Genomic DNA, 15,251 nt, shown 5'->3' with positions numbered 1-15,251 from the left:
AAAGAGGAGCCTCAGGAAAGGAAATCTTGGGAAGAGTGGGGTCCACCTGGTAGCTGCCATCCTTCCCCATGGGGAGATTGCCTTCCTCACCGGTCTGAGGCGACTGAGCTTTCTTTTTAGGGGCACTTCCTCACAATAAAGAACATAACTACTGATAATGGAGGTGGGTAGGACACCAACCTAAGAGAGCTTAAGAGAGAGCTGTAGAGTGTTCCGCTTATCTAACTTCCTGGGAGGAATTCAGAGGACATCCACAGGATAACAGCCCAGGGAGCCGAGGGAAGGTTTCAGTAATCAACCCTGTAAGCAGAGCTAGGGGCCCATGAAATGTGCAATGGTGAGGAGATTACACGACCCCATGGCTGCTCAGTGACTCAGCCCTTATCAGAGTAGGAGCCTTCTGGCTAGCATGGTCTCCAGTCTCCTCGGCCTGGCCTGGACGCCACAGAAGGAGGTTTGAGCCTCGGGGAGAGCTGCATGGAGTGCAGAAGGAAGACTGGGAGAGAAATGGGGAGGAGGGTGATGCCTGCTTCTGTGGGCCCTGCACTTAGAGGGAAAGGCCTCCCAAACATATGCGCTTTCAGTCAGGGCCTTGCTCACAGGAGTAAGCTGGGTGATGAGCCAAAAACGTGAACATCGAATGGGGACGGGAAGTGTAGCCAGATGCTTGTTTACAGATGGGTGTGTGTTTTGGTTGCTCATTTCTCTTCACCTTTGGGAAACCAGCCCTTTAGAAATCAAACTATAGGCCACGGAGGCTGCCACATGCTCCTGGGCTCCTAATTTGGAGAGAGACTTACATCAGGCAGTGTCTCGATGAAGCGGTGTATGTTGGCCTCCTTGGCTGCCTGCACAATCTCTTCCTGTGACACGACCCGGCTGTTGTCTCCGTAGGCGATGTTCTCACCAATGCTGCAGTCAAACAGGATGGGCTCCTGGGACACGATGCCCAGGTGTGCTCGCAGCCACTGGACGTTCAGGTGCTTTATTTCTTTGCCGTCAATTAGCTGAAAAGAAGAGGTCACAGATCCACTTCAGGACCAGCACATTGTGAATTTAGCAAGATTAATATCATTGTTTCATACATTAAAATTGCCAAGTTACTGTGAGAGTGCCCTTTGTTGTTGTTTTTAGTTTGGATTGTCAAGGTTAATTGAATAAGGTCATAATTTTATGCTTTGAGGAACTGTCATGTTTCTTCTGTTTTAACCCTGGTTTCTGATATATGCACGTGCTGCACAGAATAATGCCCCCCACCCCAAGATATCCATGTTCTAATCCATGAGACCTGGGTGTATGTTATGTTACATGGCAAGAGGGAATTAAGGTAGCAGATGGAATTAAGGTTGCTAATCAGCTGACCTCCAAGTAAGAGATTATTTTGGATTATCCATGTGGGCCCAGTGTAATCATCAGGATCCGTAACTGTGGAAGAGGGAGGCAGGAGAATGAGTATCAGAGTGGTGCAGTATGAGAAAGACTCTGAAACAGCAAATAAAACATTGGCTAGCTTAAAGTAGTGTTGCTTCCTTAAAACAGGTTGTTGATTAATCAAACTTTGCTCAGTAACAGAGACAGCAGTACACCTGTGCCCGGTGGGAACCCAAAGCCCCAGGATGACCCCAGAACCAAGAATCTTCAGAAATGTTGCCACCTGAGCTCTTTACAAAGCAAGAAGTCCTTCAGTAAGGAAAATGTGGCTTCCAGCAGACCAAGTAGCTTGCTTATGGACTGATTCGAGACTAGCTAATCAGCTTACGTGGGTCCAGCTACTGCTTAATAGCCCTAACTCCTTAAATTTCACCCTGAAAGCTTGGATCACAGAGACAGATTTGAGAGCCTTGCTTCCTGTGTCCTTGCTGGTCGACCTCACAATAAAGCCTTTCTTTCTCAAAAGCCAGTGCCATGGTATTGGCTTCTGCAATCGGGCAGCAGACCTTACCTTGGTGACAACTGACCAGTAATTGTTAGCTTTGAGGATGGAGGAAGAGGCCATGAGCTAGAAAAGGCAAGAAAAAGAACTGTCTCCTAGAGCCTCCAGAAGAAACACAGCCCTGCTGATGCCTTGATTTTAGCCTGGTGAGACCCATTTTGGACATCTGACCTCCAGAACTTGTAAGATAATCAATTTATGTTGTTTTAAGCCACTAAATTTGTGGTAAATTTATTACAGCAGCCACAGGAAACTAGATGATGCATTATATTTCTGGAATGTATCCTGGTATCCTTATTCTTATCTATCAGTTTTTCACAGGAAAAGTAGCCAAGATCAGGGTGGAAATAAATAACTACTATGACCACATAATAGGTTTCTGGTGAGGTTTCTGTTCTGACCTGAGATATTTATGATCAGGAAGTTTTTGAGGAATCAGATGCAGCAGTTAAATGGAATAGAAATGAGTGTGGGAGGGTGGCTGCTATATCTGTAGTTGTTGATCTTGGGACAGTGAATTAATTTCTGTTTCCTTGTCGGTAAAACAGGAATGATGATAATTCCTAAACTCACAGAATTGAGGATTAAATGAGATCATGTAAGTGACCCCACTTAGCACAGTGCTGGGCACAGAGGATGTGCTCAAGACTGTCAGCGGTTTGTAACTGGGTGTGTGTGATATACTTGGAATACAGGTGGATGAAAGGATGGACGAACATCTACAATGCTGAGCCAAGGGAGTGGGAAGGAGAGGCTGCCCTTTTTCTACTGACCTGGCTCCCTTGATTATCCTGCAGAAGCCTGGGGAGTGCCCTTTACAGCCTTGCTGTTAAAAATCCTTACTCTCTGATGCAGGTATGCCTGCCCAAAAGATCTACTTTGCAGGAGAAGTCTGGCATTCAAGTGAGAGAGTTGTTCATCCCCTCTGAAGAAGACATCAGTGACTCAGCTTTGAGCTGTACTAATAGAGGTGATGAGTATATACTGAGCTGTATATACTCGCTGTATCCTGTGTGCCTGGCTGGGCACCTCTGGGAGACAGCTGGCCAGGGGTAAGGTACACTCTTTGCTGCAGGAGCACAGCTTGTTTGTGAAGCTGGCAGGTGCAGGAATGGAAAGCACAGCCATGACCTTATTAGTACCAAGCCCAGTTGCCATGGAGACTATTCCGAGCATCTGTGCTCCAGGCTTCCTTACAGTGTCAATTGAAGGTGGAAAGTAGAGGCTGGAGAGAGGCAGGAAAACCATACAAGGATGTGGCTAAACAGCAGATCTTGTTAGATAGAACACTGTACTTGAGAAATGGAAATTTGAGGAAAGAAGGAGTGATTGGTTGTTTTTTTCTTTTTCTTTTTCTAGGCTTATGCCCTGGGAGGAAAGTAGACACTGCCTAGGTAATATCATCAGACAAATTTCAATAATCTTAGCAAGTTTTAATGAGTCTCTCCGTCACACTGAATATAGTAACACTCTTAGGCCTCCTTTATCCCCACAAGATACACTGGATTTGCAAAGTATTTAAAACCTGTGTTAGCTGAAGAATTCCTTTTTCTTTAGGAAGACGTGTTTAGAAGCCGAAAATGTAAAAACAGATCAATGCAGAGCTTCTTAGGCTGAGGCATGGGTGGTGGTCTGAGGGAAGACAAAAGAAACTCTGGGAAATCAGTGAAAACTGCTCAAAAGCTACTGCCTAAATAAAAACTTAACTAGGAAAATAAACACATTGGTAATAATAATGTAAGGCCAAATTAAAATGACTAGCTATCTCTATTCTAGATTGTTGAATCTACTGCTTACTGCCACTAGCAAAATCAAATGTTAAATATATATTACTCTGCTATATATATTTACTCTGGAATAAAGATTATAGATGAGTTATTGAGTGCTAGATATATTCTAGGACCTGTGATAGCATGTCTTATAGATTCTCTTGTTTAATCTTCATAATAATCCTTGTGAGGTAGGTGTGATATTAATTGCAATTTAAAAATAAGGAAATGAGCAAAGTTAAGGAACTTGTGCAAGGTCACACAGTTAGTAACTGGGGAGCTAGGATTGGATCTACACACTATAGGTTGGGTTCTGGTAACACAAGTGTCTCATAATTGAAAGATATTTTCTGACCTCCCTCAAAAGAAGAATGTCCCCATCTTAGTCCAGGGACCCTCTGGGTAATACCCAGACAAAGACAACAGGCTTCTAACTGTAACCAAAGAGGGACAGAGGACTCTGGTGGTGTGTGGGAGGGACAAGAGAAGGGAGAAAGGGAAGGTCAGGGTAAGACCCAAACCAGAGGTGATTTGACAGTGAAGCTAAGGAAGCTTAAGCTTCAAGGGCCCTCAATTACAGATGCATGCTGGGAGTTGAACAGTGTTCTGGTGGGAGAGAGGCCAGGCTGCAGTCAGAAAGCTCTTCCGGTACCACTGATGATACCCTGCCTAAACAGAATCTTGAAGGTTTCATTATTTTGTTGTGATTTTTTTTTTCATTATAAGCAAATATTCACTTTTCTACCTATTTTTTTATTCATAACTTTGTATTCTTTTAAGTAGAGTCCGTAAAATTGTATAACTTTCAGGCACCACAAAAGTTGGAACCTCTCCTCTGTACATATTTCCGTAGCTTCAGTTTCCAAAACTCTCTGCAGTTTAACCCCAACCTTTCAAACTGATCAGTTCAGTGGTTCTCCAACTATGATTGGCATCAGAATCACCTGGGAAGATTGTAAATTTAAAAGGTCAGGCCCTAACCTACTTGAATGAGCCAGGGTGGCTGTGTCCTTCATGAGCTCTCTAGGTCATGATGATACATACCAGTTTGAGAACCTCCACAGGTCACTGTTTCTCAAAGTATGATTCAAGGCCCACTGATGGTCAGGAGAATTTCCTGACCTCAGGATCAAGTCCTTTCTTCAGTTCTTATGATCAAATGATGCCTCAGATCCACAGACTGATTTTTACCTGGCAATAAGAACTCATTACTAGTAACCTACTGACTTATTAAGGGTTACTAATTGATATTCATAAACGAAACTTGGCACATTTACTAGTGTTTATTGGGACATTTCCACTAAGAAGTCTGGCTGCTGTGCACCACTTGGCAGTGTTTCAAAGCTCTAGTGCAAATGCACAGGAGCAGATAATCGTATTCCTACCACAGCTGAGGACACTGTTTTCAGTGCATTATCAGTGTTGTCTTGAGAAGGTAATCGTCCTATGCACTCAGCATTCGTTTCCACATTCTCCTATGTCTGCCCTTCCATACATCAAGGGACTGCAAAGCTAAAAACTTATGTTCCAGACTTCCTTCTGGTTCTGCAAGTAATTGAGGTTCTACCAGTGAGATGCATTGTGAAAATCTGGAAGGCAGAGCCCAATTCTCTGTAGCAGCCGTGGTAAGCTAACACGTGTTCTGGGAGACGGGAGTTTTTGCAACAGCCAGACTCTGGACTTGTGTCTTCAGGTCTGAGCAGATGTGGCATTGCATAATTTTCTGCAACTTCCTGGCCATAAAATCCCAGCTGCAGTGCTGTGATATGAATGGCCAGAGCATTTACTTTCACTTTTTACATCTACTCTTCCAGCCCTTTCTGATGATTTTGTAAGCACTTAACTCCTTTATTAAATATTAATCTACTTGAAATACCTAGAGCAGCTTCTGTTTCCTACGCTGAACCATAACTGATATGGTCCATGATTTTAATTATCTTCTCCTTGTGTTTCTGTATGTGTAGAATAATCATTAATTTCTTTACTTTCTTTAATTACTGTACTGTGTACCACTGTTGTTTTCAGCTCCAGCACTCTGTTATCACTGTTTTTTCCACTAAAGTGACTGTGAGTGCAGTAAGGTGGCTCCTGAGAGTTTTTGTCATTCCTAAGTGGTTAATAATCAAAAATTTGAGAACCACAGCTCTAATTAAATCTCCTATTTCAGCCAAACTCGCCTATAGGGACATTGGGGACAAATCACGATCAACCACAGCTCACATCTCTGGCATCAAATGACGTTCTTGACTGTCCCCCTCATGCAGCCAGCTCTAGGCCTATCTTCTTTAATCTCACTCATGGAAGTATCTGCCCCATCTCTTCAGTTAAAGTCTTTCAGGGTGGACACCATACCCTGTAACTCATTAGAGCTCAACATTTAACACGTTGTTTAATACACGCCTGTTAAAGACTATAATCAGTGTCTGAGAGCTAACATCTCCTCCTCTAATTGCTACATTTGTCAGCGAGGTCTTCATTTAGAGTCCTTTGTTCAAACTTTAACCACAAAATTGAAGCATCAAATCAGAATTCACAAAAAATAAAGACAAGGTAGTAAACACAAGGATCAAAGCTTATGTAGCTATGGAAGAGAATGGACTGAGTAAAAGCACAAGTGTCTTTGAATACAATAAAAATATTTATGAGTAACCATGATTGCTGTGGGGAAGTAGAGCCCTGGACTACAGGCTGAAAAAGTTCTATTTTCACATCAGTCATCTGTGCAAGAAGGGCCCATATGGAGCTGGGCATCATTATGACTACATGGAACAGCTATCCATTCTGGTTGATCTGGTGCCCATGCTATTCCAGTTGTGTCATATTTTTAATATCACTTCTGAATACAACCAATAACTAAATGCGTACATAATGAAAATTTCTTGCTATAAATTCTATTCCTTCCTAATTTGAGTCTGTTCCTATTCTCCATTATAATCATTTAAAATTTCACTACTCCCTTCAAGACTCCTATCTCAGTACCTGAGACAGTCCCTGAGAGGCACTGAGTCAAGATCGTCTTGAATGTTGGAATGAATAAATCTGACCCTTCACTTAATCTCTTACTGCAGAAACAAAACGGAATCTCTCTGTATTCTTTGTGTGATGCCCAAATTTGCTGATCTCACTTTTGCTGTTTTCTCCTTAAAAGGTGTTTCAATGCCCTCTCTCCACCAATGGTTTTATCTCATCCTCAGCTATAAACCTGCTCAAAATTCCACCTCCTAAACAATTTCCCTGGATTCTGCCTCCCCATTCAAGTGGCTGTTATTTGCCTTTCTTTCACCTTTGATCTTCCCGATAGTTTACACTCCAGCTCCATTTCCTCACCATACCCTAGCCATGCTAAACTGTTCTACTCACCACCACTTCACTGAGAATTCTTTAAATCTCAGAATTAGCCCATTATTTGCTAAATCCTATCATGTCTTTTTCAGTCTTCATCCTACTCCTATCTGTCCCTAGCACCTGTCATTGCTGATTACCTTCTCCTTGTTGAAACCCTCCCCATCCTCGGCTCCCATATTATTTGTCTCTCTTAGCACCTCTCCTCTATCTTGGCTACTTCACTTTTTCGTGGATCTTCTCATGCAAGCTGAAACCTAACCAAGGGAAGGGAGATGGGTGGTAAAAAGGCTGCTTGCAAAAGAGGGTAGAGGGGCAGTGTTGAGAGAGAGCCTGGAGAAGATCAGCACACAGAGTGGAGACCCTATCTAGGATGTCAGCCTTTAAGTGGGAGTGTTGTTTAAAGGTTTGAAAAACCATGGTCTATAGACAAGAATTAAATAGACGAGGTATTAAGATGATGAAAACCTGAAATGAGCTCAATGAGAAAGTGTGCTCACCACTGTTCCAGCCAAGGGGTCATAGAATCTCTCAAGGAGCTGGACCACTGTGCTCTTCCCACAGCCGCTGCTGCCGACCAGGGCAAGCTGCCTGGCCCTTCTTCACCTTGAGACTCAGCCCCTGAAGCACTGGGACATCTGGTCGAATGGGATAGTTGAACACGACTTCATTAAAGGTCACATTTCCTTCCACTGTATTCTAAAATGAGAACAATAAAAGTAAACTTTCTGTCAATCTGTAAACTCATTGCATAGTCAAGCCCCTCCACCACCAGGTGTCAGAAGGTAGTGAACTTGTGTAACAATTAGGATTCATTTGTAACTGCTAGAATGTAATCAATAAGATGTAAAAGGGTCAGTGTTTTCATAGTATGCATTGTTAATACAATACAAATATAACTCAAATCTGTTCCCAAGAACAGAGTAACCTACATATAATAAAAGCCTTTAACAGGATTTGCTTATAAATTGGCAATATTTCTATCCCCCTGTTGCTTTGTTATACAGAAATACTGGATATTAACATATATTATTAGCACTTACTAAAATGAACCAATGATCTAGAAAGTTTCATTTTATTACCAGCAAATAAAAAAGCACACATTTTATTAAATTTTCTCTTAGAAAATTTCATTGGTCAGTTAGGAGCAGATTATACAACCAAAGCATCAAACTCACTGGCTGTAGGCCTTCGGTGCTATAGCTGTCGATCACAGGGGTTCTTTCAATGATCATGATGATGTGGGCTGCTGACACTTTGGCTTTGGCATAGTCAGGAGCAAATGAACTGACCTGCCCCACTGCCATGGCACCAAAGACAACAGCTGAGAATACCCTGCAGAAAACAAAGACAAAACGTGTGCAACAAGTTATGACTGCAAAGCTAGAAAGTTGATACTTCTACAACCAGAGAGCATTGTCTCAACAATTACAAAACAGAAGTTTAGAAATACAATACTTTTCCTTATTAAGTTCATCCCAGTGTAATAGATTGACTGTAAAATGGCCCATTTTTCATCTCTGTCTGTATCCTCACCTTCTTGTAAAGTGACTTTGCAGCTCCTCCATTTAAGAACTGGAATTTGTTTTCCTACCCTTGGAATCTGGGTTGGCCTTGTGATTTGCTTCAGCCAACAGGATGTGGTGGAAGTGACTGTTGCTAGTTCCAAGCCAATGACTCAAGAGGCCTGGTATGTTTTTCTGTCTCTCTCTGCCACTACTACATGCCTAGCCTGCTAGGGAACAAGGCACAGATGGAGGATAGCTGTGTGGGCCAAGCCAACTAGCTCGTAGCTCACTGCACACATGAGTGAACTTAGCTGAGATCCACTATGTCCAACGCAGAACTGCCCAGCTGACCCATAGACTTGTGGGCAAAAATAAATGTTTATTATTGTATTTCACTGGGTTTAGTGGTTGGTGGTTATGCAGCATTACTGTGGCAATCAATACTGGATATAGGCAGTGATGCTCATTACGTCACATTCTTAGAACACCTCTGAGCTAGACAGCCAAGACAGAGTTCCTTACAGAGCTAGATTTCATGCTGCTCTCAAGATGCGTCAGTATTCTTAATCTATGACGTGGGAATCAGAGCAGCTTCAAGTTGGGAAGATGTCACAAGATGTCAAGTCCAACTCTCAATGTTTGTGCCCAGACACTTCTCCTAAGTTGGCTTCCATCCTTTGTTTTAGGAAGTAGCAAGTGTGATCAAGTAAGTCTATTGTTAAAAAGTTCTTTTTCAAATTGAAGAAAAATGTACCTCCTTTTGCATGATACGGCCCTTCAAGTACTGGAATATTGTTAAAAAAGCCCTTGGCCTCTTTGATAACTCCTTTCACTCTCAACATTCCAGCTGCCCTCCTCTGGATGCAATTATCCACGTGCCTTTTTAAACAGTGGGCCTGGAACTCACATAGCACTTGGGGACCCTCCCATACTAATCCTGAGTCCATCGTGTCCTCTCCCCTCGACTCTAGGCCTGTGTTAATGTAACACACAGCGTCTTTTCTTTTTTTTAAATAGCTCTAAATAAATCACACACATGGTTAATCTTGGGCTTGTTATTATTTAGACCTGTGGGATCTTTTTAAAATGGACTGCTCTTCAGACAGGCCTCCCCTTTCCTTTACTTGGAAGATTGATTTTCCGAATCAAAACGCCCAAGTGTCAGCAACTTTCATCAGTTCAATGCCTTACCCTGGAGTAAAGCAATATATCAAATAATTATCTAATGAAAGCCCCTATGCCAATGATCCTGGTTTTGATCTTTTGGTCATAGTCATAAGTAGCAGCTGCATATCATTTTTCAGACAGAGATATTAATAAATAGTGGAAATTTTAAATCTTCTGTTGGGGTCATCCTGAGCAAACTATAATGCAAGTACAAGTCGGTGCCTAAATAGGATGGAAATATTATACTAACACATTATATTGCCAGGCTTAGATGATTCTGTTTTAAATGTAAAACTGTATTACCACTAATTATGGTCGCTATCAAAGGGCAGAATCTCACCCATCACCAAATCTAGATGCTCAGAAAGATTACACACACTTTTCACGACCAGACTGCATATTTGAGCGCTTTAGAGTATAAGTAAGTCCAGGCCTGTTTTCCCCATGACTGAGGTACAATTTTCTGCATTCACAGAGATGTAGCAGAAATCCCAATCTAGCTTTTCCTTTGTCATTTCTGAATTTCTCCACCTCTCACCTTCTAGCTGCTCTTTTTTATCAAGGAAAGCAAATTTATCCTGGAATCTCCCAGGCCTTGCAGAACTCAGTGCTCCACACCTGTTCTTTACCTGCCTGTTCAGAGGCTCCTTTAAAAGGAGCCAGTCAGGCACTTGGCTCAGGTTTTGGCTTCTTCCCAAATACCAAGGCCTTCTGGAAACCCCTTATTGAATCACTACCCCACCTAGCCAGAGATTCAGAAAGGTCAAATGTGTGAGTCAGTACTGGGGTGTGGGGAAGTCACTGATCCCCCAAATGAAATGGGGTGCTTCAGTGATAACACATGGAGACTCAGAGGCAAAATGCCACCTTCTGAATCATCAGATGTCTTCATGAAGCTTCACAGTAAGGTTTTCTATCCAGACATGAAGAATGTTCACCTTGGTTTTATTTCCAGAGTTTAATCGTAAATATTAACTCGATACTTACAAAAGTACATTCTGAAAGCTCATCAACTGATGTGCCACCAGGTAGGCACCAAACCGGAAACTGCCAGCATAGGAAAAATACATCATTGCCTGGGTGAGGGCAAATGTGATTCCAAAGATGTGTGCTTTCCTCGAGGAGTTTCTGAAAAGAAGACATTTTGAAACTTACTTCACTTTCATTTCTCAGTGCCTAAAACACAGCATTTGATACATTAGCAGTGGGGCATGGAGCCAAGGGAAACAAAAATGGGTTTAGTTTCAAAAACATTGAGTTTGGTCCTCACTTGACTACTTGTGAAAATTTAGGAAACTGCCTAATGGAGGATTAACCACACACACCTCAGAGTGTTGAGGTAAAGTTAAAATGAGCCAAGGAAAACATGAAGAGCCTGTTAGGGATTAATAAATAGAAGTTCCTTCCCTTTTCCCCCGTCTTGGACATATAACATGTATGTGCTCTATAGTAAACATTCATTCAGCAAACATTTGCCCAATACCTACCAGCTGCAGGGACCACGCTGGGCGACACAGAGGAATCAGGCACTTTTTTGCCCTGGGGAACCCAGGGATCAAGTTGGATTATAATTTATGCAGTGGAAGTAGCTTGTGAATAAAATGTTATGGGAAGAAAGGAGGTAGCACTTTACTCTCTGGGGGAGTTAGAGAAGGCTTCACAAAGGAGTTAACATTCGTGGATTTTCTGAGCCACGTGGAACTGGGCAATGTGGAGTCAGGCTGGTGAGTGGGCAGCCCTCTGGGCCATCAACTCCTGTTTCAACCAGATCAACTCTGCTTTTATCTGTTTCATATATTGGGATTTCAAATAAAATTTTTTTCAGAAAAAAAGGCTCTACTATCATTAAAAAAAAAACTTTGAAAATTCATCAATAAAGTCCAGCTTTCTCCTTTCACCACAGAAGAAACTAGACTCAGAGGTTAGGCTTGCTTATGTTCACATCACTTTTCACAGCCCTCACTGGATGAGTTCATCAAAGGAAGAACAGAAGGTCCACTGGAGAAGAGTAAAGAGAGGAAGGGAAGGCAAACTCAAGAAGCACCACGTCCTCGGGTCCAAGAGATACCTCAAATTTCATGTTCCATAAAGAACTCATTTCCAACGAGAGCAAATAATAGGGTCCTTATCCAAACGTGGCATCGGAGCGTCATTCTCAACATCCTCTCTCTCCCTTCCCATCAGTTACCTGCTCTTACAGCTTCTACCTCAGAGATGCCCCTGCCTTAGGTCAGCGCCTTGTGATTTCTCTCTGGATAATTACAAGTGCTTCCCAATTGGTTCCCTTCCAGTAGTTTCTCCACTTGTTCCCTACCTTTCAGCCAAAGTAATCACCCTGAAAAGAAATCTGATGATTGAAAAACTCCCCACTCTCCCCTCCCACTCTTCAGTGGTTATTACCTATATGGGACTTGCAAACTCTGTGCATACATATCTTCAAACTTCTGCTCCCGAGTCAAAGAAACAACAGTTCGGAAGTTTTCTATTGCTTCAGTAGCGATCTGTAACAGAGGACACCCAGTCACTAAGAGGCCCAAAGGCAAACAGTGGCAATTAGTTTGAATTCCATAAGAGAGATTCATAAAATTAATTTTATATTACACATTTATTTACTATGACCTATGAGCTTCTTTACAATGGAAAAGGATTCTAAGTAATTTATCAAATCTAGTTTTAGATCTGGAAGGAAGACTGGCTACTTTCAACTCCTCTTTACAGAAACAGAAGCTAAGGCTTAAACAGACAAAAGCATTTACGTAAAGATACATAGCTTGACAGTGGCAAAACGAACCTGAGAACTCAGTATTTTACTTCTATTGCAGTGCTCTTTCTTCTATGATGGCCACATCTTAAGTTTATAGTTATTTTGTATATATATTTTAAATGTGATGTTTATATTTTTCTCTCTTAATTGTCAGTCATGACAACTGAAAAATATTTGGAAAATAGTGGTAAGATAAAGATAATAAAAAATTACATATTGGTTTATTTTACATATTAGCTTACATGTTGTTTTTACCTAAGCATATACATATTTAACAAAATTGGGATCAAATTGTGTATTTGGCTTTATATCATTTTTTACCGTAACAAATATCAAGAACATTTTCCAAGGTCATTAAATATACATTACTAATGGGATGTTTAATGGGCCACTTACTATCTCAGCTAGATAAGCATTCCTTTACTGCTGAACAAGGTTTTCAGTTATTTTCTTACTAAAAATAATGCTGTGATAAACATCCTTGTACATAAACATTTGTCCAAATTGAATTATCTTCTTAGGAGAAGTTCTTAAAAGTGAAATTACTAGGTCAAAGGGAATAAACTAATTTTTAAGGAACACGGCACATATTATCAATTTTTCTAGAAAGTTTCTATCATTTAATTGTGTTTTAATTGAATGCAGCTTCCACCAAGACTATTTGATTAGGACAGATACATCCTTTACCACCTTTTGGCGTCTGGGTAAAGGTCTGTGGAAAATATGAAAAACCCCAGTGCACAAATGAGATTTCAGCCTACATTAGCCATGGGACCTTGAAACACCTCTCTGTCTTGTTCTCTGCCACTTGTGACAACATGGATGGACCTTGAGGGTGTTATGCTAAGCGAAATAAGTCAGAAGGAGAAAGCCAAATACCATATAATTTCACTCATATGTGGAAGATAAAAAAACAACAACAACAAAGACATAGATACAGGGAATAGATTTACGGTTACGAGAGAGGAACGAGGTGGGGGGAGGGTGAAAGGGGTAAAGAAGCACATTTGTACAGTGACCGATGGCCACTAGACTTTTGGTGGTGAACACGACGTAATCTATACAGAAGTCGGAATATAATGATGTACACCTGAAATTTATATAATGTTATAAACCAGTGTTACCTCAATAAAAAACTAATAAAAATTTTTTTAATGATGGGGATGGACGAGAGGGTCTCTCAAGTCCCTTTAACTCTATAATTCTAAGAGAAATTAATTTCCAGAATTATAAGTCTGAATTAGAAATCAGTCAGTAAGAGAAATTATTCTTACTGTTTAAGATGTTCTTCCTTTCTCTGGCTTTTATGCTGATCAGAATTGATTCTAATAAAGACACATTCAATTACATTGAGTGAATTATAGCTTAAAAATCATAAACACAAAATCTCACTTATGCCTCACTGAATCCTATACAAATTACCTAACTCAAAGATAATAGGAAATATTTGATATGACATTGTCAGTTTTAAAGACTAAGGCAAAGAGGTAGTAGAAGAAAATAATACCATATTCTTTAAAACAAAACTTATTTAAACAACAAAGTTAAAAATATTATAGTCTGACCCAGTAGGCCAAGAAAGTTGACTTATTTTACAACAGGTTACTTACAAATATAGGAAGATGTCTAGATTTAACTTATGTTAAAATATTTTATAAAATTCTTTACACATTATAAATATAATGTGTACTCATTTTAGAAAATCCTAAAAGTACAGAAAGCAAAAAGAGGAAAAAACTTCACCTCTAGTCAAACCCCCCCAAAGACAATCCTTGTTAAGACCCATGTTAGAAATATTTTCAATTATAAGGTTTCAAACAAATAGAAGAGGTTTTTTGCATTGGTAAGAAAATTCAACAAACTATAATAGCGTTTACTGGAAAACAGATTTTACTGTAAATTTCAATGGAATGGTTTTAAGAAATATTTTCTGTGCACAATTTCCTAAGTCAGACGTGTTTTGTTTGTGATTGGTTAGTAAATGTCATTTTTTAGAGTGTGAACAGCCCAATAAAAGAGAGTTTGAGTCACAGACCTTGCTTGCTGAGTAAAACAATATAATCACTTCACAATTGTCTTCATTTTGCCACACAATGAAGCAATTAGGAAAAGTCTTAATTAGTACTTTGCATCCACACAGCTTCATTTATTCCAAGAGTTTTCAATAGAGACTCAGTAACCACTGAGGAGAGAGAACTTCTAATTCAAGAAGAGGAAATAGCACTGAGTTTCCCTCAGAAACTATCATACACTCAATAATTGTGAAGACAGGAAAAAATATTTTTGTTTCTAGAAAGAAAAATCTCACACTTCTCTTCCTACCCTCAAATAAACTGAAGTTTGATTACAGCTTTTATTTCTGAAAAGGAGAAAGAATCTATTTTATAAAAATGTTCATTAGTCAATAATAATGTGACAGAAATCTGTGGAGCACAGATCATGGGCAGGGTAGAGGTTATGAGCAGGCTCTGACATCACACAGTCCTGCTCTGGAATCCTGGGCCTGCTCTGTCCCTTTAAGGGCAAACCAACAGATACGGTCCTGGTCCCCATAGAACTTATGTGTTAGTAGGGCAGAGAGACCATTAATCAATAAACAAAGAAATAGGAGAGAAACATTAAGTGCTGAGAAGTGTCACGAATTAATTCAAGTGTCAGAAAAGGTCTGTCTGAGGAGGTAATAATTCTGAGATGTGAATAATGTAAAGGAGCTGGTCATGGGAAGATCAGGGGGAACCAGCTTGGAGTGTTCTAGGAACTGAGAGAAG

The 15,251-nt window shown here is 40.6% G+C and overlaps 1 protein-coding gene across 1 annotated transcript in view; it reads right to left on the bottom strand.

The window, feature by feature from the left end:
* The window catches only part of LOC101396112 (ATP-dependent translocase ABCB1-like), a 65,445-nt gene that overhangs the window by 1,352 nt on the left and 48,842 nt on the right, over positions 1 to 15,251 (bottom strand). Inside the window, 6 exon segments of the mRNA XM_087434052.1 lie at positions 801 to 1,007; positions 7,545 to 7,631; positions 7,633 to 7,743; positions 8,223 to 8,379; positions 10,707 to 10,847; positions 12,120 to 12,220. Coding sequence (XP_087290178.1) covers positions 801 to 1,007; positions 7,545 to 7,631; positions 7,633 to 7,743; positions 8,223 to 8,379; positions 10,707 to 10,847; positions 12,120 to 12,220 — 804 coding nt within the window.

This window comes from Ceratotherium simum, chromosome 1 (genome assembly GCF_057802395.1).
Source record: "Ceratotherium simum simum isolate JZ-2026a chromosome 1, ASM5780239v1, whole genome shotgun sequence".
In the NCBI taxonomy this organism is placed as follows: domain Eukaryota; kingdom Metazoa; phylum Chordata; class Mammalia; order Perissodactyla; family Rhinocerotidae; genus Ceratotherium; species Ceratotherium simum.
The sequence above is the reverse complement of the archived record's forward strand: the minus strand, read 5'-3'. Positions and strand labels throughout refer to the sequence as shown.